At 45.8% G+C, this 25,476-nt stretch overlaps 1 protein-coding gene across 4 annotated transcripts; it reads left to right on the plus strand.

The window, feature by feature from the left end:
* Nucleotides 1-515: 515 nt before the first annotated feature.
* HIPK1 (homeodomain interacting protein kinase 1) lies at nucleotides 516-24,655 on the plus strand. 4 transcript variants are annotated; one of them, XM_061363081.1, is made up of 16 exons: nucleotides 516-687; nucleotides 1,896-2,973; nucleotides 8,104-8,227; nucleotides 10,395-10,514; nucleotides 11,212-11,298; nucleotides 11,872-12,056; nucleotides 12,225-12,387; nucleotides 12,757-12,979; nucleotides 13,828-13,949; nucleotides 15,305-15,439; nucleotides 17,969-18,111; nucleotides 18,269-18,451; nucleotides 19,628-19,843; nucleotides 20,141-20,379; nucleotides 20,775-20,911; nucleotides 21,623-24,655. In XM_061363081.1, exons 2-16 carry the CDS (start codon nucleotides 1,898-1,900, stop codon nucleotides 22,106-22,108), a joined length of 3,639 nt encoding a protein of 1,212 aa, XP_061219065.1. In that variant the 5' UTR covers nucleotides 516-687; nucleotides 1,896-1,897; the 3' UTR covers nucleotides 22,109-24,655. The 4 variants fall into 4 exon arrangements, with proteins under 4 accessions (XP_061219065.1, XP_061219066.1, XP_061219067.1 ...); XM_061363082.1 differs by having other exon boundaries at nucleotides 17,972-18,111; XM_061363083.1 differs by lacking the exon at nucleotides 15,305-15,439.
* Nucleotides 24,656-25,476: the final 821 nt, after the last annotated feature.

Consider the following 25,476-nt stretch of genomic DNA (forward strand, 5'->3'; position numbering starts at 1 on the left):
ATCAGGTCCCCCCTGAGGCTTCTCTTCTCCAGACTGACCCCCCCCAGGCCCAGGGATCTCCCGCTCGCTCTCCCCCTCCGCTCCGGGCCGCACGCTGCCTCTTCCGTGCTCGCTTAACGCGCTCCAGCGGGGCACGGGTTCCTGGAGAGGATCCCGCGCTTCGGGTACGGAGGCGTGAAGCGGCCCCCACGGAGCCTCCTCCCCGCCGCTCCGAGGGACTCAGCGCTGAGACAGCGCAAAGAGAAGCCCGGTTCAACGGGACCCACCCCCGGCCTTAGCCCCGCCGCTTCCGCCTCGGCGGCGCCGGCGCGGCCCCCCGCTTCCTCCGCGCAGGCGTCGCAGGGGAGGAGCGGGGTCACGTGGTGGGGCTTGGGCCGCCTGGCCGGCTCAGGGCTCGGCTGCCTCAGTCTGGCGTGGGGGTCCCGGGGTGGCGCGGCGGGAACGCTCGGACCCGGGGCGGCGGCGGCGCAGGCCGGGAAGAGGGGGCCCGGGGCGGGGGGGGAGCGCGGCGGAGCCTGGCGGCGGCGGCGGCGAATCAGCGGCCTGGGGGCTCCCCCCGGCGTGCGCGGGCCGAGCGGGCCGGGCCGGCGGCCGCGGCGGGGGCTATGACGCACCCGTTGCGGGGCTCCGCACCCCCGCGTGTCCCGCAGGCAGGTCCGGCGCGCGGCTGAGAACGTCCAACCGGCGGTGAGTTCCACGGCGCGCGGGGGGAGGCGAGGTGGTTGCTGGGTGTGGGCCGTTGTAACCCCTCACAACGGGCTCCGGCCCCCAGAAGGACGCGGACGGCGCCGCTTCCTCCGCTCTGAGGGCTCGGAGAGGCCTCTGCGGATGCCGTTTTTCAGTCGCCCGTGGCCGGACATGGAGGGGCCGCAACGCCGGCAGCGTTTGTGGCGGGGCTTGGTGTCCCCCACCCGGCTGCGGTTTCATGCCCCTTGGCGGCGGGGCTTGGAGGGTCCCACCCGACGGCGGTTTCTCACCCGCTGGTTGCGGAGCATGGAGAGCCCGCCTCGGCGGCAGTTCCTTCTCCGCTGGCTGCAGGAGATGGAGAGCCCGTCCCCACCGCCCTTGCTCACCCCACCGGGGCAGGACACGGAGGGCCCCCCTCGGCGGCAGTTTCTCACCCGCTGCCAGCGCGACTTGGAGGGCCCTCCCCGACGGCGGTTTCTCACCCGCTGGTTGCAGAGCGCCGAGGAAGCGCTTCGACAGCCGCTCCTCGCACGCTCACGGCACGGCACCGGGGGCCCCCATCGGCCGTGGTTCATCTCCCGCTATCTGCGGGGCACCGAGGGCCCCCATCGGCTGCGGTTCCTCTCCCGCTGGCTGCGGGGCACCCAGAGCCCCCATCGGCGCCGGTTTCTCGCCGGCTGGCTGCGGGAGGTGGCCACCGGCTTGGACGAGGCTGCTGGCAACGCGGTCCCCGTCTTCGCCCGCAAGTCGTGGCGTTCCATCTCATACGTCTTGCACGGAGTGCGCGATCCCTATGGGACGCCATACGCCACCGCGGTCACCATCAGTACGTTCGGTTCGGGTTTATTTTTACACTTGCAGGGAAATAGAGGAGGGGATGAGCTTTATTTTTATGGTGTCTTCCTGCTTCCGTTCCTCAACATTGTTGTCCTATTTCATGTCAGGGTTTCTTTAGCCTTCAGAAGGCTAGATAAAGGGCTGCCTGCTTCTTATGCTGTAGGCAGTGAGGTAAAATGCTGTAATTCCACTGCAGACCTTGCTCTGTGGATGCCCTTAGGGTGAGCAGTTCAAAAGGCCACCTTCCTGGGTGGTAGGTACCATATGGCACTTAGAAAAACACTTCTAGTTCTGTTTCAGATGGAGGATCTCGTTCTGTTACAACCTGCTGCCATTGAGAAGTCATTATGAGTTCTCCTGTCCCTTTTCAGGTATGGCCTCACAGCTGCAGGTGTTCTCCTCTCCGTCAGTATCCTCGAGTGCCTTCTGCAGTGCCAAGAAACTGAAAGTGGAGCTCTCTGTCTGGGATGTTTCAGGACAGAGCAGTAGTGACACATATTATACCCACAGCAAAAACCTCCCAGCAGCTCAAGGGCAAGCAAGCTCCTCTCATCAGGTAGCCAACTTCAGCATCTCTTCTTACGATCAGAACCTCCTGCTCCCTGCTCCTTCAGTTGAGCACGTTGCAGTTACAGCAGCTGACAGCACAGGCAGCAGTGCAACAGCATCCTTCCAGAGCAGCCAAACCCTAACACGCAGGAGCAACCTTTCTTTACTGGAACCATACCAAAAATGTGGATTAAAAAGGAAAAGTGAAGAGGTCGACAGCAACGGTAGTGTGCAGATAATTGAGGAACATCCACCTCTCATGCTGCAAAACAGACCTGCGGTGGGTGCTGCGGCCACAACCACCACGGTAACCACTAAAAGCAGCAGTTCCAGTGGTGAAGGTGATTACCAGCTGGTCCAGCATGAGATCCTGTGCTCTATGACAAACAGCTATGAGGTCTTGGAATTCCTGGGCCGAGGGACATTCGGGCAGGTGGCAAAATGCTGGAAGCGTAGCACAAAGGAGATTGTAGCCATCAAAATCCTGAAGAACCATCCTTCCTACGCTAGGCAGGGCCAGATAGAGGTGAGCATCCTGTCTCGCTTGAGCAGTGAGAACGCTGATGAATACAACTTCGTTCGCTCCTATGAGTGCTTTCAACACAAGAATCATACATGCCTTGTATTTGAGATGCTGGAACAGAACTTATATGATTTCTTAAAGCAAAACAAATTCAGTCCATTGCCCTTGAAATACATCCGGCCAATTCTGCAGCAAGTGGCTACTGCCTTGATGAAGCTGAAGAGCTTGGGTCTGATACATGCTGACCTGAAACCAGAAAACATCATGTTGGTGGATCCTGCACGCCAGCCCTACAGAGTGAAGGTGATCGACTTCGGTTCAGCCAGCCATGTGTCTAAAGCAGTGTGCTCCACTTACTTGCAGTCACGTTATTACAGGTGAGTATTGACACAGTGCTCACTGTCCTATGCTGTGTGAGCAAAGGAAAGCTGCTCCTAGTGGTGTGCTAGGGGTTTGTTTCTGCACATTAGGTCTGATCCCAGTTGAGGGGGGAGGAGGAAATGATCAGTGTGTCCAATGTTCTGCATGGTTCCTGTCGTGTGTCCCCCCCCAGATTTGTATGTAAATAAATAGAACTTCTGCTTTGTGAGTGTGACAGCATGCAGTCCAATACCTCCCTTTTCCCCTGTATTAGTGCACTGAGTTTTACCCTGTTGCTAGCTTGTGGTGATGTGTCTAGTAGCAATGTGGGGAAGCAGCATGTGGCTACTAAGTAGTGAATTTTTGATAGCTTACCATGATCTGAAACCAGTCCATTAACAGTGGTCATTTAGAAGGGAGAAAAGTCAAAAGGATTCCTATGTCTTTTTGTCCTGCTTTTTTTTTATTGGTTCCATCTTTATCTGAAGCCACTTTGTGAGCACATGACTTCCTGTGTCAACCCTGGGTAAGTCATGCTTTCATGAGACCTGTAGCTCTTTTAAAACCCTCATGAGCTATATCTCTGCTTCCCCTAGGAAAATGCAGAAATGGCTTCTACCCAACTCCTAAGAATTAAAACCTATGGGCAAAAATGTCAAAACTCAGAAACTTTGCAGCATGGTTCTGTTAATAGTGTATATTTCAATCCTAGTAGCAGTGAACTTCAATAAATGGATGCAGAAAGAACTTGTGGCATCAGAGGGACGTGAAAAGGCTGCTGTGTTAGGGTGGCTTTTGGTGGAATGCGAGCTCACTTGACACAGAACTTAACCAGTATCTAGTCCTTCCAGCTGAGATGAGACAGAGGACTCGAGACACTCCACCCCACCCTGTGTCTCTGCCCTGTTTGATGTCTTTCCCACATCCTCTGAGCTTCAGTTTAAAGCTTGTAGGCTTGGTCTGTTCATTCCTCATACTCCTTGTATTCTTGCTCCCCTTTGTTTTGAGGTTGGTTTTTCATTTACTCCCTCTTACACTGAGGACCTGTGCTTTTTCTTTCACTTGTTACAGGGTTTTCATCCATTCCTCATGATCTTCACTCACTGGCACCAATTTTCCCAATTCTAAGCTTTTGATTGTTGATTTCTGTAATGCAGTTCTCCTCTATGTGCTGTAGCTCTGTTAAAATGATTGCTATCTAAAATGCATTACCAGTTCTGTTGTTGCTTTAGGAGAGGCGACCACTGATCAAGAATCAGCTCTATCTGACTTGCAACACGCGTGAGGACAGCAGTTTGGGGAGGCATATAGTGCTTTCCAGTGTCTGTATCGCTAAACCCAGATTTGGCTGAGGCAAAAGCAGCAAGGGATGATAAGCATCTGAAAGGGTTTGCTGGGAGGGAAGCTGTCTGCTTCATTTTTGTGTGCAGCACTGAACTCCCAGCCACTTCCACCTCCCTGATGCAGGGTGACTGATGCTGCCAGAAAGGCAAATAACCAGAGAGCAGCTGGTGGTTAAGGCTGTCTGCTTGACTGAAGGCAAGAACGCTGTGATGTAGAAATCTTCTATTTAGTGATATGCAATTACCTTAATGGTGGTGATTACTAAAATCCATAATCTAGGAACTGATGGAGATGGTGTGCAAACCAGCTTATGGTGGGAGAACTGGATCTCTTAATCATGTTCACGGTAAACTGGTGTTCGCAGGAGTTCCAAGTTGGATTTTTTTTTCCAGTTTAACAAAACAGTGTAGGCTGTTTGGTGCTCTGTCAGCTATTAAGAATAATCACCATCTTCTGTGTTCGCTTTCTTGGTTTTAATACCTGTTGCTGGCATTTATGTAACCTCTGTCTCCTGTAGCAACCTCTAAACCAGCCAAGCGTGGGCACTGTAAGGTGAGTTTTCCGATATACACACCCTGAAGGAAAAAACCTTCCTTTATTAACTATGCCCAGTGCTGCTGGAGGGCGTTTTGTCCAACAGCCCTGCTCACTCCACTTCCCAGCTGTGCTGCTGGCAGTTGTCAGCCTGCCTTGGCCTCCATGAGCATCACTCAGCTGGGATGGAGCATGACTTAAAGTGTGAGCAGAAGTGCCTATGAAGTCCAAAGCCAGGCATGGACTTTTGACAGTCGTGTTTTATGCAGTGAGCAGTTTCTGTGGCAGTCCTAAGATCTATTAGCAGTAATTCCTGACCTGAGTATGTGTTTGTTCTCCCTGGGGAGGATAAACAAGAGAAGGAAGCAGACAGCTTGCATTAAAAAAAATCCTTGGGAAGACTGATTTCCCTGCTGTCCAGAGAGTGAGAGTTACTGGTGTCCCATGATATGTGTAAGTGCAGCATCATATGGGTCCTGCTTACATCCCTACCTCCTGATCCCCACAGAGGCACCTACAAATTGAAGCTGCTAAGCTGAAGGACTGAACAATCTGGGCCATGAGAAGGTGGCACTGGGTGCTGAGGGAGTGCATGGTGCACCAGTATCCCTTCCTTACCTCTCCTTTGGGCTACATGACCCACTTCTGTCCCAGTCTTGTTGGCCTGGGAAGCAGCAGTGCATGCTGCCCAATGTAACTCTGCTTTCTGGCCCAGCTGTGAGTGGTGATCATGGCTTACTAGTTGCAGTTGTACAAGCTTCATATTGCTATCATCCTTCACAAGGATGGAGACCCAGGTGTCAATATGGTGTGTTCTGAAATGTTTAAGTCTCAGATTTTTCCATTACTGCTGGGAATCCTCTTCAGAGACTGCCTGAGCACATTTGCCAGCTTTGGAAGTCAAGAGTTTGGCAAGCGTGTATGCAAAGAAGGAATGCTGCCCGTTTCTATTTCCAAGAGCTTAAGATAGTAAAATCACTTTAATCTCTAACAGACCAGCTATGAAAGTGACCTCTGCCAGTTGTCCTGCTCAACCTACATACGGCCACTAATTACAGTGGTGTAAAAGGAGATGAGGGAGAGTCTGATTTATCAGCTCTGTCTGCAATCAAAATGAAATCAGGTGGCTCTTGAGAACTTACTTAGTTTCAGGGAATAAAATGCACAGAGTTCATCTTGCTGTCATTTTGGTACTGAGGTTTCAGAATACCTAAGTTCCAGCATGTTAAAGACTAACAAATGTCACATCCAGCCTTTGGTGCCACCCATCTATCTTTCCATTGGAATTTTTGGTGGGATTCTTGTAATGGACTTGTGAAACTTTAAGCATGCTCTGCTTGTTCACAAACCACTTTTAGTTTGTCTGAAACAAGAAAGCTTACACATGCAACATTCCTCATATGGGAGGTTTTTATCCTGTCTGGATTGGAAATTCCTACATAAGTAGGATAAACAAGAGGATCAATACAGTTTGATGGTGACTGATAGACTGTGTGAATGACTGTGTTGTGCTTGCTGTGTACTACAGAAATGGTCTCCTCTTGTTTGCATGTGTTAGCCTGTAGGATGTTGGATCTGTTCCTGCACAGTTCTTTAAAATACAGCTATTTAGCAGGACATTCACCACTCAGATATCAAACAATTACCATATTTGCATAACCATTTTCTATTTTCATGTAAGTGAAACCATTGCAAAACTGGCTATTGTCAGGGATAGACAAGGTGGAAACAGATCAGTGACAAGGAGAGGGAGTGTCAGGATGTCTTCACTTAGATTATCTGTTATTCTCATTACTAAGGGTACATCAGGGCTCTGTTTTGGGGGGCTCAGGCATAATAGAACCTCCTTTCTTTAAAGGTGAATGATAGGGAAGAGCTATGGGCTCACTGCAGCAAACAGCTGGTTCATCAATCATTTCTTGCTAGATCTTGTGCTTTCTCAGGGGCAGCTGTGTGTTTGTGCTGTTGCTAATGGTAATGGTGTAGTCTCCTAAAACAAAAGCTGTATTTGTGTCACCACGACACACAGTGTGAGTAATTGGAGAGTCACTTCTTGCCATGTACAAACAGAGGTACGGTCAGGTGGAACAGTTGAGGAAGATGAGTGTAGGATCTGCTGACACCTGTGCATTGTGCAAGCCCTGTTCATTACAACTCTGTAAAAAGAGCACAACTGGTTCCAGAGCCTTTATTTCTGTTAAAACCACAGAAATTCGTGGGTTTTGTTTTATAAGAAATTCCAGTTTCTTATTTCTCTTAAAAAAAACCAGAAATATCCATGCTGTACACAAGGAATGCCCCACAAACTGTGGGATGCTCCCTGAGTCATGACCAGAAAACAGGACTTGTCTGTCTTCCTTTGCGCTTGTACTGGTGATGCATGAAGAAGATCAAGGGGTTTGTGTTTCCTGTACTTTCCAGAGTAAATTCCCACACCAGCTCACACAGGGGGTTTTGCAGCACTTGGGTTTGATGCTCTATGCAAATGTATGACCAGCATTTAGCCTGGTGGAATGGCATTGGTTTGTTCCAGAGCTGTGCGTAGGTGAAGAGTTACACTAAAACATCCTTTTGTTTTATGAGTCAGTTCCAGACAAAAATCTCCCTAAAATTCCACCCTGTTGCAGAAGCAAACCCTGCTTGGAGTTTAGTTTTTTCCATCCCCTTCTCCTAAAGGCTAGGCCAGGCAGGTAAGTTTTGCATTAGGCGTGGTTCAGCGCACAGAAACCTGTAATACAACCTTGCGAAGCCGTCACAACCTCCAGCTGTGTTGCTCTCCATCCATTTTAAACTGGAAATTCCAAACAAACCCTGGATGAAAACCTGCTGAGAGAAACAGAGCAGCTCTCTGAAGAGAGATGACTTGCTCTGCAGATGCTGTTCTTTTCCAGGTGGAAGCAGGCAGCTTCCTGCAGCTGGTACCTGGGATCTTGAGACCTTCCTATGGGAAAAGTTGTTCTTTTGCCAGAGCTTTTCTTGTCAATGCTCTTAGGCCACGTTGTGTGCTGTAACTTCATAGCACTGTTGTATAAAGGCCACCTAGGAGTTGCAGGGCACCATGGCAATAAAGCGAACCCAGCTGTGCCACTAAGTACTAAAAATGTTGGGATCTGTTAGGCCACTGGAGGAAGCATCTGCTTTAAAGTGAAATCGCTTGGTTTCACAGGGATTCACTTGTGCTTGGAGGAGAAAAGGGAGTGGTGGTATCCAGGGAAAAGAACTGCCTGCTTTCAGAGTCAAAGACTTTGCTTTTTCTTTCTTTTCAACAGAGCTCCTGAGATCATACTGGGTTTACCATTCTGTGAAGCTATTGACATGTGGTCGCTGGGCTGTGTGATAGCTGAGCTGTTTCTAGGCTGGCCTCTGTATCCAGGAGCATCTGAGTACGATCAGGTGAGAGCACATGGCAAATGTGGGGATGTTCAAAGGAAACTGCAATGATCTGTCTTTGGACCCTCTGAAGCCAATGTATCCTACATCAAATTTCATCTGGTACAAATCACTGTTGTCTGACATCTTAAGTTCATTTTCCCTCTGTGATATTCCCATTGTCTGTTTCTGTTGTACAGCGAACCAGAGAGCTCTGTGTGGTTTGACTTCAGTTGCATGTCGTTATCAAATACATAGAGTGAATTTATACTTAACCCCTTGGCTCCCAAACCCAAAAGCTGTTGAAATCCTTTCCAGTCCAAAGCAGAAGTGAGGTGTGTGTACCCTGGCTTGAAACACCCTCTGTAATTTCACCATGAGGGCAGTTTTTCCATGTGGAGACAGAGCAAGCCAATCATTCCTGTTCTGTTAATACCTACAGCAGACCTCATCTTTAATGCTAAGTGTGAGCTCCGAGCTGTCTCTGAAATAAAAGGGCAGGAGTCTGAAAGGGCATCTTTAACTAATTAGGTCTTTCCATGGGTACATAGCATTATTACCTGGGCTAGTCAGTTGCCTTTAAAAGGGCAACAAAGCCTATATGACAAGTTTTTGGAGGGTAACTTTTCCACTCTGGTTTTTATGGTGGTGTCTTATTAAAGTGCTTGGTATAGTTGTGATAAAACACATTAGAACTTACTAAGGTTGAAAACTTGTATTCTGCCTTCCCAGCACTGCAAATTTCCAAAGGAAACACAGTGGTACCTTAATAAGCAGAATGAGTTAGAAAAAACCTGAGGTAGGGCATGGTGGTTTCCTTGCACAGAGAGTTGTGTGTAATTCTGAGAAGCTTATCTAGTCATGGAGGTGGGTGGGGAGGAGGTGCTTTTTCCATTGCTTAATAGCCAGGATTTTGCAGTCCTTTGAGGCAGGGTGAGGTGTGACTTCGTGTCCTTGCTTTTGATGCTTGAATTGCTCTTGAAAACTTAGGATGATTTGCTTCCATGAGGTTCTGCAGGGGCAAGTGAAGGTTAAGGCAGAAGTTGTGCATGGACTTCTCTAGGAATGGAGTGAAACCCATCCATGGGCTGGGCTGGGAGTCACAATCCCTGTTTTAAACACACTTTGTACAGCCAAAGAGTTATGTATTCCAAACCTAACAAACCTCTTAGGTGAGCTGTATAAAAGGTAGTCACCTGCAGATGCTTCAGATCGACACTGGCAGAAATTGAGTCCATAAATTCACGTGGATCACAAATCATTAGAGTGAGTTAAGTGCTCTGTGGTCTTCAGCTGGTTTTGGTGCAGTGGAATAGCAGGAGATTTGAAAGAAATGAGAGGTGCTAAAGGACCTATAACTGATGGTTATGGGGGGGGGGTCCCTTAAACTTTTAAATAGACTCCTTTGAGTGGAGAGTCGTGACAAAGGCGATGTTCAGTGAGAAAAGTGACATCTTGGAAAGCAAATACCATGAGAAATTGGGCAACATTCGGAATATTTTAGAAAGCTGATTATTATGCTTTTTCATAATGGCTGTTTTCTTTCCTTTTGAGCATACCTTTGTCTTTGGAAACTCTTTACCGGCGTCTTACTGGTACTGTCACAAATATTCAGGGGCATTTTCCAGAACTCTGAGCCATTTTGGTTACATGTAAGCTCTACTAAATGGTTTCGAGGCCAGAAGAATCTGATTGCGCTGAAGGTTTGGTCTTGCTTGGACAGTGAGAGCTTTACCCTGACATTACCCTGGGATCGTGTGCCTAGGCTCTCTGTAGCCAGTCACAGCAATGTTGCTTGGATACTTATGCCTTTAATTATATATACGTACATGATAACTGCTGTGGCATTTTCTCTCTCAAAATGTGTACTTTTTACATTGCTGATGCAAAAGCCTATTGGTGTTATTTTCTCCAGGTCTCAAAAGCTTGCAGTCTTGTAAAGTCTAAACCTTACAGCTGACATATACTTGGGCAAAAAATAAGAAAGATGTATTCAAAACCTAAATTTTCTGCATATAATATGATTGAAAAGGTTATGTGTCCCTATAAAGGCTTGAGATAGTCCCTTGGATTTTGTAGTTTCGGTTACAGGTAATTTCCTATTGCTGTGAACAAATCAAGCTGATGATTGCTCTGTTGGGTCCGAGTTCTTTCTATGGGGAGTCCTCATCCTTGCAATCTTCTTTCCTAGATCCGTTATATTTCACAAACTCAAGGCTTGCCAGCGGAGTATCTTCTCAGTGCAGGAACGAAAACAAGCAGGTTCTTTAACAGAGATCCGAATTTGGGATACCCACTGTGGAGGCTAAAGGTTTGTCTGCTTTGCATTGCTGATTCTAGTCTGTTCATCGAGGACTTGATCTCAATTCACACCAAGGTTTAGTGTGCCACGAAATCATTCTGAGTGGAGATTGGATTTGAAATGCTGTTCAAGTACAGCTGATCTGGGTGTTTCATTTAAGAGACTACAGACCTGGTACTGGTCTAACAATAGCAGCTGTTCATGATAGTACCAGCAAAGAGTGGGTGTTAAAAGTAATTGAGATAATGGTTACTTATTATGGCCTGCTCATTCTTGGTGAAGTATGTCATCTTGTTGTCATCTCCTGACAATACAAAGACTAAAATGCAGAGTATTTCATGATGGTCTTTGTTAGTTTAACAGAAATCTATTTGTGTATTGGCAGAGGACAGGAGAAAAATCAGTTACGTGCTTGGTTTGCCTTTAAAGCTGAGCAGCAAAACGAAGAGGGTTTAAAACACTTATAGCTTCTTCTCTTCCTAAGTCAGAAATCCTCAGTTCTTCTCACTAATGCACTGTCAGCTTTGCAATGAATGATCTTTCCAGATGAGGAAATGAGAACCCAGGGCTGGTTTGGTTTGGCCTCCTGGCACGTGATTTATCTTAATGCAGGCAAAAGATCCCCTAGCTCTGCTCTTTACTTGCAGCTTTTTCTTCATCGATATGCATTGTTTCAGTTCATATTAACAAATGCTTTCTTTTATAGACCCCGGAAGAACATGAGTTGGAGACAGCAATAAAATCAAAAGAAGCTCGGAAATATATATTCAACTGTTTGGATGATATGGCGCAGGTAGGTGGAGGGCTTGTAACACACAGATACTGTCATATCAATTGCTTACATCGCTGGGATCTAAAAACAAGGCTCCTGTGCTGGAGCTGTCCTGTTCCACCTGCTGTGGAGAGCACTGATGCAGGTTTGCCATGGGGCCAGTTTGCATCAGAAGTCACTGTATTAAAGACACGAGGCCTTGAATCTTAAATGTGTTGGTCTCAGTTTTCAGTTGCTTTTGTAGCAATTACATCTGTGCAGAGAATGCAGGATCTTGTCATTCTGATTTGCTGGCCCCTTACAGCCCTGCACATAGAAAGAGGGGCATATTGCCAGGCAGTGGAGAATGAATCCTGGTTGCTATCTGTTAAACAGACCAACTTCACATTAAGATGAGAATGCCATGTGTAAGTTTGACTCCTTTTATAGGATGAGCAAGAGGAAGGTTGGTTGTTAGATCTGTCCTACCTAAAACTATTCTGCTGGCTAAGAGATAGAAATGCTTAATAAATATTAGTGTGATGTGAGGTTACTGAATCATTGGGTAGCAGTTAATTTGATGTTTGTGTGACCTGCTCTCATCTTATTTTCAAGGTGAATATGTCTACAGACTTAGAAGGAACTGACATGTTGGCAGAGAAGGCTGACCGAAGGGAATACATTGATTTGTTGAAGAAAATGTTGACAATTGATGCAGATAAGAGAATTACTCCACTGAAGACTTTGAACCATAATTTTGTTACAATGGCCCATCTCCTGGATTTCCCACACAGTAATCAGTAAGTTCTTTTAGATTTCTTTTCTGCTTCATGTTTTAGGACATTCTTTGTTAAGAGAAGCCCCAAGAAACTAAACCTAAAGGCAAATGCATAAAGTTGGGAATCTCTTGTGTCTCTCGTGGCCTGTTTTTACATATCTAATACTGTCCTCCTGTCATTCTGTTTCAGTGTGAAATCCTGCTTTCAGAATATGGAGATCTGCAAGAGAAGAGTTAATATGTACGATACAGTGAACCAGATTAAGAGCCCATTCACGACTCATGTTGCTCCTAATACAAGCACAAATCTCACAATGAGCTTTAACAACCAGCTCAATACAGTCCACAACCAGGTATGGATTTTTGAGCCATTTTATACTAATCAAAGAAATGGAATAGTCTAATTCAATCTTTCAGGCCAAATCCTGCAAAACACTCTATTTAAATTGGTGTATAGAATTTGTAGTCTTGAATTTTAGTTTTCCAAACCTCAGTCCAAGGCAGTCTCTTTCCTTCACTTGATCACATTTGCCTGTCAGTTCAGCAGTGTAAGTAAAGTTGGTGCAATTCATGTTTTTTTCTCCTATGTTGTCTTGTGCCTTTTACCTGAAACCTTTTCCTGGTGCTTGGTTCATGATGCAGTAGTGATGGTTCCTGTTGTTTGTTTTATAACAAGTAGACATAGTGAATCCAACGTTTTCTTTTCCTTTTTTTATTCCTAGGCCAGCGTATTGGCTTCCAACTCCACTGCAGCTGCTACTCTTTCCCTGGCAAACTCAGATGTGTCACTGCTCAACTATCAGTCTGCTCTGTATCCATCATCTGCAGCACCAGTTGCAGGAGTAGCACAGCAGAGTGTTTCCCTGCAACCTGGAACCACCCAGATCTGCACGCAGACTGACCCATTCCAGCAAACGTTCATTGTTTGTCCCCCTGCTTTTCAAAGTAAGTGGAAAAAAACCTTTGTGTGAGACTGTAGTTTCAGTTAAGTAGGAATTAGAAGGTTTAATTTGTACTGGATTGATAAAGTACAGAAGACTGCCCTGTGAATGCCTCAAATTAAGTGCAGAATCAGGTCAGGCATGTGTAGACAATTTAGTTCTCTTCCAGGTCATGCTTGAACAGGTGACAGTATCTTGCCTGCCTAGGTTGCAGTCTTCATCTGGTCGCTGAACCAGTTTTTCCCCCCAAACTGAACACAGCAGCATTCCACAGAAAGCAGTGAAGAGAGGAGCCAGAGCTATGTGAATACAAGAAAGTGTTGTGCTCTGTTTTTTGTATATCAGGAGTGAATATGTGGCCTTTTGAGTCTCAGTTCACAAGCACCCGTGCAGTGGTGCAGTTTGCTAGCAACACGTTGTTGCAGGTTGCATATAACTGAGGTTAGCAAAGCATAGTTGAGTCCTGGAAGTTCTCTATTTATGCTTATATCTGCATTGTGTTATTATGAAGGGGTTTATAGGAAAGGAGAACTGATCACTGATAGCATAAGGTTTGAACTTGGCCTCAAGGACCATAGAATTAGGTATCTGTGTTCCTGGAGGCAAACTGTGGATATGAGTAGCCAAGCTTTTGAGGACTGGTTGTCCGTACTTGTGCCTTGGCATACTGGGACTGCAGAGATGTTTACTTCATCTGGGTTTTGTTAATATGCTTTTGTTAAAAGGAATGGCTTTTCCTTCTCTTCCTCTGACCCTGGCTTCCACCCTTATCTGGTAGGGATTTGATTTTGGAAAGAAACTAAAAAGAAATAATAAGGTTGCTCACCATTGATGTGTTCTTGTCCTTCACAGCTGGACTTCAGGCAACTACAAAGCATTCTGGATTCCCAGTAAGGATGGAGAATGCTGTCCCAATTGTACCACAAGCACCTGCAGCGCAGCCACTGCAGATCCAGTCTGGTGTTCTCACACAGGTAAAAACCCAGCCAACCAAACCCCATAATGTTCACTGCAATTCCTCCCACCATCCAGGAGAACCTTGGTGCTGGGATGAATGCAGGGGGTCCTCAGAACACACCAACAGGTTAAGTGTAGGTCACTTCTAAGACAGCGTTTTGGTGTTTTTTTTTCCTGACATATTGAAAGTCAAATCTATTTTATAGACTCTATTTTAGGAGCTTGATTTAATAATGAGAATAAGTGTGGAGTTTTTAGCTGCTAAAAACAGGCTGCTGTTAAATGTGATCTTCAAATTAGCAAAACGATTTTTGGCTCCTCCTCACTGTTAATGTGAATTCGTGTAGCTGTTTCATACTTGTTTCTGTTCTTTACAGTTTAAACAATATGGGATAGCAAAATGCACAGATAATTACAAGAAAATACTATTTTCACATCAGTGATGTGTCATAAATTAAGACTATTTTATATGCCAAAAATACTGCTTTCATATATAGGGAGTGCCCAGTGAGTCCCAGGTTTTATTCACTGACAAATTGTAATAGCCTTTATATTGAAGTGCACGTTTTATTTATTTGCATAGGTTTAGTTCCTGCTGACATTAACAGAGACTTCATTAGTTTTACTCTCCATGCAGTGTATTGTGCTTACTGACCTACTTGTAGAGGAGTAAGTTTTAGATCGTTCAGTCCAAATGATTTTGGTGTCATTCTGTGCTCTCTGGTTTGTTTAGCATAATGATTCAGGTAATGGTACCCAAAAAGCAGAATACATTTGAAGGAGGCCCATCTGAATCCAAACCCTGCTTTTCCTGAGGCTGCAAATTGGATGCTAGGAATCTAGCTTTAATTAGACGTTTGATATACTAATATGTGTCTTGATAGTTTCATTGCAGATAACTTTGCTCTTTCATGATACAAAAGACCTGTTGTGCCTTCTATTAAGTTCCTTAGCTTATATTTTTCCACAAGTGCTGTATGTGAATTGTGAGTTTGGAGGGATGATAGTAAATGTGTCCTGCCAGGGGTGCAGTTTGTGTTATGGCTAGTGCAGTGTGCAGAGTGTAACTTGCTCTCTGGGACCCAGCAAAATGTTAATAGCTGAACACTATCTCATTTTTTACTTTTTAACTGTGTCATCAGAGAAATCCTGTTCCCAAATTCCCTTGTGTTCCCCCCCCCAGGGACATGTAAGTGCTTAGAGGAACATACCCAGAGATTCTGGGTGTTGGTTTCACTGCATCCATTAATTCTGGAGTCTGCTCAAGCACCATAGAATGCCAGTGAGGTGAAACCTTCTCTGGCCCTATTGCTGAACCCACTTATCCTGCCTCAGTACGTGTGTTTCACTCACTGCCTGATCTACATTTCAGGGAAGCTGTACACCACTAATGGTAGCAACTCTTCATCCTCAAGTAGCCACCATCACGCCGCAGTATGCGGTCCCCTTTACTCTGAACTGCGCAGCCGGGCGGCCAGCGCTAGTAGAACAGACGGCTGCAGTACTGGTAATTGCCTCCCTTGATTGTGTTCACTAACTGAGTTTTTGTTTTAACTTCGACTTGCAGAGGGCATGGAAGCATGTGCCATCTTGTGGCTGTGTTCTTGCTACATCTTAATGTCTTGTTGTTTTCCTCCCCAACATTGCTGAAGCACTGTCTGACTCTGACGTTTAGTGTGGCTCTGTAAAGAATCCAGATCCATTGACAATTGCTTTTACTAGCTTAGCATTATAAAGCTCTTCTAAGCTATACTGTAGAAGAGTTACAATTGTTCTTGTTCTTCGCTTACTCTCCTATCTTTGTCTTTTGATTGTTGAATACAAAGGAATCAGCCTTTAGCTTGACTCTGCTACAGGTACCTGGATGGCCAGAATTTGAACTACTTGGCAAGTTAGCTACTTATTTCGTTTTCAAGATGTGTAAAGCTGCTTTGCATGTAGAAACGTTTCAGGTCATTAAGCACAGGCTAAAAACTCTAATGACAGCAAATTCTTTAATGTATTGCTTTAGCAGTCCATTTCCCTGAACTTCTGTTGAACATTGACAGTCATTTTCTGGCCTTTTGTTATTTATAGCCAATCGCAGGTAGCTTGCTTCATCCAGATAAAGATACTATTCTCCACAGATGCTTTCAGTTCATGTGTAATTTCTTGGTTGAAATTAAAGGTGAGCTCTAGTATCCAAAATGGCACAGCAAGCTTTTAGGCTATTTGGAACCATTTCTTAAAAGGTTGGGGGAAAGGGAAGAAACACATCTTTAAGAAGTGTGTATTTCCAAAATTGTCCTCTTCTGCATTCATTTGGCACCTGCATCAGAATAACTTTGCAAGTGCCACAAAGAAGTCATTGTCAAACTCCAGAATCAGATAAGTGAAGCTTATGAAAACATTGCAGTGCACTTAAGTGCTGGTATCCTCACATGTCTTTCAAAGCACATTCCATTATGTGACCCATGTTGTTTTTTGTGGCTTTCAGTAGTAGTTTGAGTGTCGTTTTCTTCCAAGAGGGAGACATCTGCTGAAGTGGAATTTGCTTGAGTCATACCTGCATTGAAATGAAAACCCACTCGTTTGAGTTCTTGTGAACCAAGCGAACTGCTCCCTGTTGCTGAGGATGGGAAGGCAGGAGAGTGGTGTTCTCCTGGGTCACAGCTCCGAGCTGAACAGACCCAGGGCTGGATCCCTTTTCCTCCTTGTGAGTTTTGACTGCTGAAAGGCTGCAGTCTGAGCTCTGTAAACAGCAAGGGGTGACCTTAGCACAGCTTGGGACACAAGTGACTTGTTAGTGATGTTTTCAACAGCGTATTTGGGCCTCTGATTCAACAGGCAAATTCTGTTCTCCAGTGTGTGTGTGCAGTGGACTTGGCATTCAACTCCCCTGTACAGCAGTGAATATCAGAGCCAGCTCTCTCCAGACTATGAGCCTGGATTCTGAGTTTTCTCTGGAGGACTTCCTATTTCTGTTTGGATTCTGGGAGCCTTTGGAGTGATTTTGCTCACCTTTAGTGCTTCCGACACTTCTCCCTCGCTGCTTCCCCTGAGTTTGCATTAGCCATTTGCTAAGCTTTGCGTATTTTTGTCCTTCCTCTGTCAAAACAGTTCGTCGCTTGGAAGGCCCGATTTCTGCCTCTCATTGGGAATTGATATCTTGCTGTATTAAACTCTCTGCTTTGTCTTGTGCAGGTGTTGGCTTTTGGAAAGACGCATGGTGTGACTTTAACATATTTCTCTTTATTTTTAATGTGGTTATTATTCCGCTTACATTGGCAGAGGTTTTAGCAGCTCTCTGCTTTGAAGGCTTCTTGTTTGGAACTGGTATTTGTAGTCAGTGGATCTGTTACTTGCAGAAGTACTTTATTTAAAGCAGCAGGTTTATGGTTTTGCAGCATAAACTGCAAGACAGAGAGCCATAGAGCTTCCACATCATAGAAATACTGTACTGCCAAATTTACTTGGGGGTTTGGGTTTGGCTCCCCCCCAGAAAAAACCTGCTTTCTGTCAATTTGAACTGGAACATTGATAATATTGATGAATCGACAGCACCTTCTGCCTGTCTCTCTTTTGATTAAATCAGTTGAAGCAGGGTGCATTCCCAGATAGCAACACTGTCTCAGCTCTCTCAGTGTGAACCCTCTAAGGCACAAACCCAAGGAAGGACCAAATTGGTTTCGTAGTTTGGAATCCTTCTGCAGAACAGCACGTGTAAATTCACATGCAGAAGGCCTGAGTACTCAACGCTGCATCTGACAGTACATTATATGGCTGCATTGTGCAGTATCCTGCACAGTGTTAACCCGCTTTTCCCCAGGTGACATCTGTGATACAAAAGGTTAGCAAAGCATTAGGGGAAGCTGGTTTCTCTGGTTTTCTTATTCTCTTAACTGTACTGAGACCTTGTAAGAGAGCACAAGCCTTGTGCCACTATCTCTGCAAGCTAACAATCTACACGAGTGTGTTTATTGCTTGGAACACATCTCTTCCTCCCAGTCGGAACTGAAGTCTAGTGAACCTGTGTGTCTTCTTTGTTGTTTTGCAGCAGGCCTGGCCTGGGGGAACCCAGCAGATTCTGCTTCCTTCCACCTGGCAGCAGCTCCCAGGGGTTGCTTTGCACAACTCCGTTCAGCCAGCGGCCGTGATTCCGGAGACCATCAGCAGCAGCCAGCAATTGGCTGACTGGAGGTAGGTTCAGTTCTGTGCCAAATGGGAATATGTGGTGTCCTGGGATAGCACAGAATTCCTCCCTTCCCTTCAGAGTCATGCAGGGGCTCGGTGCAGCTTGCTCTTCCTGCAGTGTAGTCATGGAATCTGGGGTTGTTCTTGTTTTTTCCCGCTCCAGGAATGCCCATTCCCATGGAAATCAGTATAGCACTCTCATGCAGCAGCCATCGCTACTGACCAACCATGTGACATTAGCCACAGCACAGCCTCTGAGTGTTGGAGTTACTCATGTTGTTAGGCAGCAGCAGAGCAGCAATGTTCCAGCAAAGAAGAACAAGCAGCCAGCACCAAGCACGGCCAAGTAAGGCTTCCTTTTCCAGTCCTAGAAAGATGTGGGTGTATTTGTAGATGTCGTGGTTTAAGCCCAGCTGGTAACTCAGAGCCATACAGGCACTTGCTCACTCCTCCTTTTTCCCCCCTGCTCCTGGCAGGATGGGGAGGAGAATGAAAAGAACGTAAATCCCATGGGCTGAGATAAGAACAGTCCAATAACTAAAGCAGAATACAAACTGCTGCCACCACCACTAATAATAATAATGCTAAGGGAAATAACAAGGGGAGAGAATATAAAATGAAAAGGGAAGGAAAGGAAATAAAAACAATAACTCAAGTGGTGCCCAATACAATTGCTCACCACCCACTGACTGATACCCAGCCCAACTCGAGCAGTGTTCTGGCCCTTCCAGGTCATTCCCCCCCAGTTTTCTATGCTGGGCATGACATGGGTATGGATATGATATGGATATCATATGAGAGATGGAATACCCCTCTGGCTAGTTAGGATCAGGGGTCCTGTCTCTCCCTGCCCCTCACTGGCAGAGCACGAGACACTGCAGAGTCCTCTATCAGGGTAAGTGGTACTGAGCAGCAACTAAACCATTGGTGTGTTACCAGCATTGTGCTCAGAGTAAAGCCAGAACGCAGCACTGCACCACAATAACTGTTACAGCTGAACCCAGGAGGGTGGAGGTTGCCTTTATGATGTGAAAAACTGATCTTCTGATCACAAAGGCATCTTCTAATCTTGTAACTTTTTAATATGCTACAGTTGCTTTTAAAGATGTGGTGCAAAAAGCGTCTGTACTGTAATCACTGATACAAATGATACTAACTTCAGTGTGAGTGCAAGGAACGTAGTTGACCAAGTGCTTTACTGTACAGGTCAAAGGGGAGTTTCTTACACGCTGGGGGTGTGTTGGTGCTATAGTAATACAAGTGATACAGTTGGCATCTGTTGAACAAGGGGGGGCAGGTTTCTGGCTGTGTTTGGGTGAATCAGTCCTCTTCAGAGCATCACTGTGTTGGTCCCTTCTGGAGGACCAACTCTCCTGTATGAGCGTATTAAAGTTCTCTTTGTGCTTTTCAAGATGTTTCTTCTTGTATGTGTGCTCCAGCCTGCTGGAGCCTGCCTGTTCTCAGTGCTGGTTTGTCCCAGCCTGCCCACATGTAGCTGAATACTGCTTTGGTTTTCCTTCAGGCCCAGCTCAACTGTAGAGACTGTGCCCTCCCAGGTTTACTCGCTCATTGGCAGCAGTCCTCTGCGCTCCACCTCCTCCTCTTCCAATGTGCTCATCCTAGTGCCAGAGCAGCACCAGCCCATCGTGATCCCAGACACTCCAAGCCCACCTGTCAGTGTCATCACCATTCGCAGTGACACTGATGAAGAAGAGGACAGCAAGTACAAACCTGCCAGGTAGGAAGTCTCTTTAAGCAGCCAGTACTGATTCATCCTGATCTGAGCCCAGGCATCAAGGACTGTGGAGAACACTCCATGCAAAGCCCTGGCTCCAGGCTAAGAAGCACTGCCTGAGACAGAGAAATCTGTGTCATGTTTGCTGTGCTCTTTGTGCCTCTAGTTAATCAGAATTCCAGCTGACAAGGAGGGGAGGGTATGTGATCCCAGAGGGAGATTTCCTGTATCTTATGGGAAAAGCTAGACTGTTTCCCATCTGGTTTTTATTTGATTGGTTTTTGTTTCCTTTTCCTGCAGTTTGAGCATGAAGCAGAGGTCCAATGTCATCAGCTACGTTACTGTTAATGATTCCCCTGATTCTGACTCCTCCCTGAACAGCCCCTATGCCATAGACACACTTGCCTCTCTGGAGAGCACAGGCACTGCCCTGGAGCTACCGACTAGAGAGGCAGCTGACAGCTCCAGCTCTCGGAATATCATTGTGCCACCACTGAAGACACAGCTCAGTGACTGCGTTGTAGCTACCCAAGTGTCAGGTAGGTTTTTGCCATGGCTCAGCTGCTTTATTATCCCTGCCACCTTTGTCCTTGAAGTTTTAGGCTATCTGCGTTGGGTCTTCAGCAGCTTCAGGTTTCAGAGCTGTTGTTCTGAGAGGGCAAGCCTTGGTCTGTTTTCAGTTTCATTGATGGATTTCCCTTTCTCATATGTTTGGCTTTTCACATTTAGAAAGACGTGTAAATATTCCTGATTATTTCTTGTATGGTCAGATTTTTAAATCATAATTGAAGGAAAGGCTTTGTTACAAGAATAGTCCCATTGTGGGACTGTTGTGTGTTGTGTTACAACAATAGTCCCATTTGGTTGTCTAAGCTGTTAGACAGGGCACAGCACTTAAGAGGGAAGAATGGACTAAGCTGTTGAAATCTTTCAGGCATCCTGAGCAGTACCAGTAAGACCAAGCCAGTGGCCTCCATGAGTGGGCAATCATCAGGATGCTGTATAACACCTACTGGGTACCGCTCACATCGCGTGGTAACAAACGGCGTGCAGCCTCTCAATCTCAGCCAGGTAAGCACCGTGTGACTTCTGCTGACCTTTGAACATGATGCTTTAGAAACACTATGCTATATGGCAGGGAGAATCAGCTTCAAAGAGCTGAGAACAGTTCCCTGAAGCTAATTCTGCCTTGTAGGTATGCAAGGTAACGTCTTTAGGGGGTATAGGTGAAGTTTCTCAAGGCAAAGAATTCTTTTATTAAGGCTGGACCTTGTGTCTCAAACTAGCAACTAGCACCTGACTTCCCTTGAAAGGTTGAGATTAGTTTCACTTCAGTTTGTGTCACTCCTCTTGATCTTTTGAGTCAAGCTGCAGCAGCCATTTAGAAGAGAGGAAGTGTTACACCTCCAGTTCATTTCTGGTGTGGGAATAAGATGGGCTTTGCACTGAAATGACTGCACTCAGACTGAGGTGCCGAAGAAAGGATGTGTGAGGAGCTCAAGGGCTGGGTCAGTCTTAGAACCTGCCTGTGCTTGTACAGCTGTGTTGTGTTGTATCCCAGATATGGCAGTTAGATCCCATTGTAGAGGAGAAGTGTAACCTTTGTCTTAGAGAAGCTGCAATAACCCTTCTCAGATCTGAGGTTTCACAGAGCTGGGAAGGGAGGATCCTCAGAAGTGTCAGTCTTGCAGCTAGAACAGAGGTGTTGATCGGAAGGCTCTGCCTGACCCTTCCATACTCACCTTCTGAGCCACTAACCTTATTTACTCCTTCTCCTTACAGAACCAGCAAACAACAGTGCTGGCCTCCCAGGAGAGAAGTGGAAATGCTGTCCCACGTAGACAGCAAGCTTATGTGGCACCCCTTGCATCGACTATTTCTCAGGCTCCCTATGCGTTCCAGCACAGCAGCCCAGTGCATCCCCACCTTGCAGCAGCAACAGCAAGTGCACATCTGTCCAGCCAGCCACATATGTACACTTACGCTCCAACCACTGCTGCAACCCTGGGCTCCACCACCTCCATTGCCCACCTCTTCTCTCCTCAGGGCTCCTCACGGCACACCACGTACGCTGCCCATCCCAGCACACTCGTCCACCAGGTCCCTGTGAGCGTCGGTCCGAGTCTGCTGACGTCTGCAAATGTGCCACCTGCCCAGTACCAGCCCCAGTTTGCTCCCCAGTCCTATATTGGTGCTTCCAGAGGATCTACTATTTACACTGGATATCCGCTGAGCCCGACGAAGATCAACCAGTACTCATACTTGTAGTTCCCTGAAAGCAATGGGCTGGGGGTGTTGAAAAAGAAATTTTTATGAACGTTTACCTGGTAATGGCTGTCTGACTTTTTATTTCTCTTGTTTGTCCGTGTTCTGTTCCTTCTTTGGTTTGTGTGTGTGTGTGTTGTTCAAAACCAGCTCTAGCGAGTTCAGTCCCTGACTGAACAGCATGCTTTGTCACCAGAACGTTAGCGTTACCGGACTTGGTTAGTGTTACCAACCCTAATTCAGTATTGCTAACACTAACACTCAGCTTTTCAACTTTTAGTTACTTTTCTTTTAATAGATGGTTTTAAAAGTTTCGTGGTCCCATTTAGATAAAGTTGTTCTGTTGCGCGACTCCGAAGGGCAGAGAACATCCATGCCAGACCCTGAGGACTATTTTTAACAGGAAGCCTAGCAGATTATATTTTAGCAGCTTACCCAAATCCATCTTTCCACTCAAACTGCAATGCATGTTTATCTGCTGGAGCAGTTTTAAAGCCAAGCATCACAGTTTAACGTTTGTTCTCTCATTCACGCTGTCTCTAACAGCATTCTTGGTTCTGCAAAAGCCATTTCCATGTTACTCTCAATGTGTTTTGTTTACCGCTCTGCTTTGTTTAAGGACTGGTCAAGGCAGCTGCCTCCTGTAGCGATGTTACATATTCAGGAGTCCATGTAAACTCTGAAACCCCTTTTGTGTCCTTGACGATTAACGTGTCTCCATAAACCAGCTGCATTTTCCTTGCCTTCCATCACACCATTCTGTTTCTCAACCTGTATTCAAGCTCTCACTGTGTTAACAGAACGCAGCAGCTTTGTCGGGATGCTGCCATCTTCAGCCGAGACCGAACAGCGCAGCATGGCTCTAAACTTGGGTTTCTCTTAACTTAGGAGATGCTGGCCCTAGACTGGAGCTGGATTCCTTCACAGAAGCACAGGGCTTTTCTTTGTTCTGTTTTTCTTAATCCTCGCATGATTCGTTGAGGAGGGAGTTGAATTTGACATGCAACGAAACATCACTGTATTGATGTGTACAGCTTTTTATACTCCTGGGTATGTCAACAGCTACTTTAAAGCACTCTTAATAAGACTTGTATACAGTACATGCATGTAGGAATTGCAAAAAACCACAAAACAAGAGAGAAAGAAAAAGGAAAAAAAAAAAAAAGGAAAAAAATCCAGATTTTAAAGTTTATTACTGAATTTAAAACTATTTTAGAAGTTTTGTATTGGTGGTGTTTTAATATTTTACATAAAATGAAATATGTACATATTGATTAGAAAAATATAACAAGCAAAACTTCCTGCTAACCCCAAATGTTCTGTCTTTGTAATCCAAATGTGTAGTGATTATACTTGAATTCTGTACTTAGTGTTTGTCTAATTCTTAAACGTTCCTGGGGATGGAGTTTGATGTATCCTTTGTATTTAAACCAAAATGAATTGATTCATGTTGGAATGTATGTGATATAATGCAATGGTTAGAGCTCATCACTGTAGCACTGAGAGAGGAATAGAGCTTCATGAGAGACAAGGATACCTTCTGATTTGTTTTGCACAGGTATGTGTGATGAAGAGTTGTTTGGTGTGTCCCCTTATTGTAGTGCCTTAAATGATGATGTAGTGTGACTAGAGTTTACAGTGAGCTTGCCTTATGAGGGACCAGCAAGCCCCCGTCAAATTGAAGCAATTCACTAAGCTTATCACAGCAAGAACAGCAGTATGTTGCATAGGTGCATTGTTCTCAGTTTTAATGCTAATATCATTAAAAAAAAAGGAAAAAAAGGAAAAAAAAAAAAAGCTACATTTTTGTTTGGAGTGAAGCGATGTTTCCTTAAAGCTTTTCCTTGCCAATGGCACATATACTGTTAAATGTCTGTCAGTGCATTTCGAATAAGGTAGTGCTGGGAATGCATTGGAATGTTTAGTCTAATATTGCCCAAGTGATTAAATCTGTGCAATCACTTTTTCTCTTAGGTTAGTATGGCGTTTCCTTCCCCCACGTTAAGAGCAGACAGTTCTTGTAAAATATTGCTAGCTTGGTGATAGAATTATTTATACCAAAGAGAGCCTGCTGTAAAGCACATAATACCATTAAAAGTTTTATAATGCTACTGCTAATGTGGAGTTGTTGGGAAGGTTTGTCAGCTGTAGCCCTAGTCAGTGTGCAGAGGAAATGCTCATTTCCATCCTCAGTACGTAGATTTAAGTACCTTGTCCAAGTGGATGATAAACTGGCTCGAGCGGTCGTGTTACTGCAGCAATAAGAGGTTTTGGGAACCGTGAATCCCAGTTTCTGTTCCGTCCCGGTGGAAAAGAGGCCAGTTCTCCCAGTGCCAAGAAGTGCAAAGGCCATCTCTGGAATCCCGCATTGATAGAAGAGAGTCTGGACTGACCTGGAATGGAACTGCTCAAGGCTTGGCATCTCTTGGGATGGAAGGATCGAGGACTTTGGAACTGGACAGGAGCATTGGCGATGTCGTTCAGTGTGTTTTCAGTCGGAGCCCTTCTGTAAGCGTGCGGATAACCAGCCGATCTTGCTATGCCATGTCACTGGTGTAACCGATGCTCTCTGTTGCTGTAGGCACTTTCTTTTTCCCATAGTACATTGCTTGTGTTCAGTACTTGCCTTGAGATACCTCTGGGGTACAGAGTTGTGCCTTTCCATCCAAAGGCAGTTCCTCTGTTTCAGGAAAATGTTATTCCCCGTTTTCACAGTGTTTTCCATGAAGTCCTAACAGGAAAAAGAAAAAAGGACTTCTAGCAAAATCTCAATAATTTTGAGAAGAACTGCCTGCTTCCCTAACAAAAAGCAATTCAAATGACCATTGGGAGTCACTAGGACATTGTTAAACCCCATCAGATGTATTCACAAAGCGCGGTGTCATCTTTCCCGCTGCCCGAGTTCCCAAAAGAACGGGAACAAGGAGGACGAGTTGGGGATGACTCCATAAAAATCCTCTGTGATGCAGGCAAAAATCCCCATCCTAGGGGAGGGCTCTGGATCCCGGAGAGCTCGGTATGTGTTGCCCAATTTAAGGGTGCTGTAGTCAGCTCACCTATCCAGCCTCCCAGTTCAGTTCAAGGATTGACTCTCCTCATGGTCTAAAGTTTACTCTCTCAAACCCTTTAATGTGCTTGAAACCAGGTTGGGATTCACCTGTTGAGGACCCTGTGTGGTTCTTGACCTGTAAACCCAGTTGCATTCCCTGACCTGTATCCACAGCTGCGATAGCCCCTGCAGGGGCAGCTTCGGAGGCTTTCCCAGTCATTCCTCACTGATGGGATGCAGTCATTTACCTCCGACTCGGGGTTTTCTTTTAGCACATGAACCTAAATTGCTTCTCAATGACAGGATTGGCACAGCCCTGCTT

This window comes from Neopsephotus bourkii, unplaced genomic scaffold (genome assembly GCF_033783945.1).
Source record: "Neopsephotus bourkii isolate Nb327-2 ecotype Australia unplaced genomic scaffold, CSIRO-AGI_Nbou_v1 NB_1139, whole genome shotgun sequence".
Classification (NCBI taxonomy): domain Eukaryota; kingdom Metazoa; phylum Chordata; class Aves; order Psittaciformes; family Psittacidae; genus Neopsephotus; species Neopsephotus bourkii.

Coding starts and splice junctions, on each gene's coding strand:
- HIPK1 (XM_061363081.1), top strand. CDS start 1,898: ATGGCCTCACAGCTGCAGGTGTTCTCCTCTCCGTCAGTATCCTCGAGT. Junction 18,452..19,627: donor CCAGCACCAAGCACGGCCAA/GTAAGGCTTCCT, acceptor GTTTTCCTTCAG/GCCCAGCTCAACTGTAGAGA. Junction 20,912..21,622: donor AGCCTCTCAATCTCAGCCAG/GTAAGCACCGTG, acceptor TTCTCCTTACAG/AACCAGCAAACAACAGTGCT.